Source organism: Sinocyclocheilus grahami, unplaced genomic scaffold, assembly GCF_001515645.1.
Source record: "Sinocyclocheilus grahami isolate Dianchi unplaced genomic scaffold, SAMN03320097.WGS_v1.1 scaffold2482.1, whole genome shotgun sequence".
Taxonomy (NCBI): domain Eukaryota; kingdom Metazoa; phylum Chordata; class Actinopteri; order Cypriniformes; family Cyprinidae; genus Sinocyclocheilus; species Sinocyclocheilus grahami.
This window is the reverse complement of record NW_015507661.1, coordinates 33483-37904: the sequence shown is the minus strand read 5'-3', so window position 1 is coordinate 37904 and position 4422 is coordinate 33483. Positions and strand designations below refer to the sequence as shown.

General features: G+C 37.7%; 1 protein-coding gene across 1 annotated transcript; it reads left to right on the top strand.

Moving 5' to 3' along the window:
• Positions 1-469: 469 nt before the first annotated feature.
• Positions 470-2479, top strand: LOC107575147 (putative transcription factor ovo-like protein 3). The gene is made up of 2 exons (XM_016261559.1): positions 470-906; positions 2169-2479. Exons 1-2 carry the CDS (start codon positions 579-581, stop codon positions 2477-2479), a joined length of 639 nt encoding a protein of 212 aa, XP_016117045.1. The 5' UTR covers positions 470-578.
• Positions 2480-4422: the final 1943 nt, after the last annotated feature.

Genomic DNA, 4422 nt, shown 5'->3' with positions numbered 1-4422 from the left:
TTTTTAAGAGTGTACATGTGCTTTATTTGATCAAGTTAAAGACTTTCACTTAAGAATAGTTCTCAGACGTTTAGGAAACGTTGTGTCCGTTCTTTCAGTCATTAAAGAGATTCATTTCTTTACATTTGAAACATTTTAGAAACAAAGAAGCATTACAAAGGGATATTTGTCTGAGCGAAATATATAATAGCAGCCAAAGAGATTAATTTCTCAGGAGTTATACAGTACACAGTTTACATAATTATCATCTTTTACTACACTGGTTTATTTTGGGACTCTGTGGGTTTTATTATGTCTAGGATTGTTATTTTTAGGTTATTTATTATTAATAATATAAATAAAAAATACATTATTAATAACAATAATTATTATTATCATTGTATATTATTATTTTTTGTTTATTTATGTGGTTGCATCTATGCTTTGCTAAAAAAACAAATGGCAGTCAGTAACTGTGTACCGTGTGTGTTTCAGCATCTGTTCAGAGTCCCAGCGCTGGTCTGGAGTCAGTGTCTGAGCGCGCTCGTGCCGTCCACAAACACACAGCTGCTCTGGAGCATCACAGGGAGGGTTATGGGATGGAGAGGGTTCAGCCGTCACACAGTTCTCTTCCTCCTCCAGCGCTGGCCTCAGCGCCGCTCAACAAGGTGAAGCACCTGCAGATCCTCAGGGTTTGGACCTGCGTGCTCAGGCAGCTCATGTGTGTCTCACTCTGCTTCCAGGCACGTGAATCCAGCGGCTCGTCGGAGTTCCTGTGCTCCGTGTGTCATAAAGAGTTTCCTCTGCAGCGCATGCTGACGCGTCACCTCAAGTGCCACAGTATGCTCAAGAGACACCCCTGCAGGTTCTGCGGGAAAGGCTTCAACGACACCTTCGACCTGAAGAGACACATGAGAACACACACCGGTGAGATCACGTCACTCAGACTCACACCTAAACATTCCTGCTAGCTGAAGGAACATATTAAAAACTTTTTATTTCAGATAGTTGCCAAGGCAGCATCTCTCATTTGATGTACTAAAAGAACTAAAACTAAAATAACGGTATGTGTGTGTGTGTGTGTGTGTGTGTGTGTGTGTGTATACACATAAAAATGACAAAATCTATTTTTGCAATCTCAGCAAGGCTGCATTTATTTGATCAGGAATACAGTAAAAATGTGAATTATTATTAGAATGTAAAACAGCTGTTTTCTATGTGAATCTCTGTTAAACTGTAATGTATTTCTGTGATGTGCAGCTGTATTTTCAGCATCATTCCTCCAGTCTTCAGTGTCACATGATCTTCAGAAATCAGTATAATATGCTGATCTGCTGCTCGAGAAACATTTCTGATTATTATCAGTGTTGAAAACATTAATATTTTAGTGGAAACTGATGCATTTGATTTTTCAGGATTCACAGATGAACAGAAAGTTCAAAAGAACAGCATTTATTAGAAATAGAAATCTACTGTAACATTGTGAATGTCTTTACTGTCACTTCTGATCAATTTAATGCATCCTTGATAAATTTATTAATTTCTTAAATAAAAACAAACAAACAGAACACCCTACCAACCTCAAACCTTTTGAGATACTTTTAGTTTTTATTAATATTTTGAATTAGCTTTATTTCTAGATTTTCTGTTTTCATTCTACTTTTGTAGTTAAAATGTTGGTCATTTTGTTTAGTATTTTTTATACATGTTGACATAGTTTTTATGCATTTTTATTCCAGTTTGAAGCTTAAACAAAATACTTTTTACAAAATATTTTATTTCATTTAGTTTTATTTAATTCAAGTTTTTTATGGTTTTAGTTTTAGTTAAGTCAAGTAATGTTTATTTTGATAGCGCTTTATACAGAAGAGACTGATTCAAAGCAGCACCACAGCATTAAACAGGTTAAACAGTTAAAGGTGCAGTACGTGATTTCTGAGAAAAGCTGTTAATATCTGAAACCACCAAAACAAACACGCCCCTACCTAAAGGATCACACCCCTAGCTTGTTAGCTCCGCCCCCAAATTCACAAACACTGTGCAACACAGGCACCTCCCCCATCATGAGTGGACACGCCCCTTACTGCTGATTGGCTACGAGTGTATACTGCGCGTGCATACTACTGTACTAACCCTGATTCCTAGCAGTAAGTAGGTTTTCATACATGTCTCTCTCTCTCTGCACACAGGCATCCGTCCGTACCGGTGTGATCTGTGTGAGAAAGCCTTCACGCAGCGCTGCTCTCTGGAGTCTCACCTGCGGAAGATCCACGGTGTGCGGCAGCAGTACGCATACCGCCAGCGGCGCTCCAAGATCTTCGTGTGTGAGGACTGCGGCTTCACCTCCAGCCGGCCGGACGAATACTTCCTCCACATCAGACAGCAGCACCCGAGCAGCCCGGCGCTGCGCCGTTATTACCGCAAACACATGCTGGAGAGCCCCCCGCAGCACAGCATCGCCCCCTTCATGCTGTACCCCGCCGCAGGACTCTACATGTGAAGCACAGCAGTGCCGTTAGACTACATGCATACTATGCACAGGATACTCACACGACAGGGGTTCATATCTTCATTCTGCATCTCCAGTAAATGATTCTTGATTTAAGGATTTAATGCCACGACTTTATGAATTTAAGACTTTCTGCTCTGATTTACAAACTTTTAAGGCTTTAGTTTGTGGAAGGGTGAATTAAGATGTTTTAAGACCTGTAGAAACCCTGCATGATATTAAACACGCAATATTATCTTCATTATTTTGGCACTTGAGGAATAAAACATGCAGCAGAGATGACTACAATGTAACAACCTTCTGTTCTGAATATATATCTTTGCATAATGTGTGCTATTTCACATACTATTTTTCTTAAATAGTAGGAAATATTCTGTTCACTGCATTCTATTCAACTGTTTTTAGAATAAATTAAAATAAATCTTTTTTATTTCTTAAAAATATTGAATACCACTCAGATTAATCTTTGAACAGTATATTGTATTATGAATTTTGATCTAAACAATTTATTAATATAATGTAATATAATACTTAAATATTATTATTTGATGTGAGCAGCTATTTAACAGTTTTGAAGACATTTTAAGACGCTTTCAAGACCTTAAAATAAGAGTTATTATAAAAAGACACAGTATAGAATACAGCAATATACAAGTCACAAACGACAAAGGATTGTTACAGAAAATATGTTTTAAAATATAATTTTTCATTTTAATAAATGAGAACATGTATCATTAATATAAAATATTTCCACATAATATCACTAAATGATATCTATATTTATTCCATGAAGGTAAATGACGACATAATCCTCTCTTTAGGATGAATTGTTTCTTTAAGGAAGAGTTTCCCAAACTAGGTTTCATGAGCTTATGAAAAGCTAATAATTAATAAAATAAGAAATATTAATAAGTAAATAATGTATAAAGAAAAACAATCAAAATTTTGTTTCCTGCTTATCAACTGACATCAGAGAACCGTGAACATGTTGATAAATTATTGAAATATTAACTTTATTAAATATTAACACAGTCAGACCAGCAAACGGTCAAACGCATCCATGGCTTGGGATTCACCACTAGGGGGAGTAATGCACTGATGAACAATGACAGATGATGATACTGAACACAACATCAACCTGTATGTCACGTGTTATCATATAACAGCAGAGGAAAAAACACACTCACTCTGGATGATGTGTCTGCAGCTGTCCCAGTCAAAATCACACGGGCCACTGTGTTCACCATCAGAACCTCAACCTGAAACTGACAGCTGATCATCACAAGAGACAGAAGCCACACCCACTCCATTCTGAGGATAAAAGCCACGCCCATTCCATCCAGAGGATAAAGACCACGCCCACTCCACAGAACAGAAGCCACACCCACTCAATTTAGAGGACAGAAACCACACCCACTCTATCCAGAGGAGAAAAGCCACGCCCACTCCATACTGAGGACAGAAACCACACCCACTCCATACTGACTACAGAAGCCACACCCACTCAATTTAAAGGACAGAAGTCACACCCACTCAATTTAAAGGACAGAAGTCACACCCACTCAATTTAAAGGACAGAAGTCACACCCACTCAATTTAAAGGACAGAAGTCACACCCACTCAATTTAAAGGACAGAAGTCACACCCATGGCTTCGGCACGGTGCTAAAAAGTATAGTATTGGATACGTTCCCCGTAGCATTTTACGCAACGTGAGAGACCGTTATCTCAGAGAACCGAGGTTATGATAGCAACCGAGCACTCTGTGTCTGACTTTCTTTATTTTACAGTATGATGGCATTATTACAATAAAGTTCTTATTTTGCTCAATATTTTTATTTTGTAATAATCACACTGAAAAACATCAGAATTTTATATTTTATAGTCATGCTGAATTGGGCAAGGGAATGTGGCCTATGAAAAATAAATAAAGTT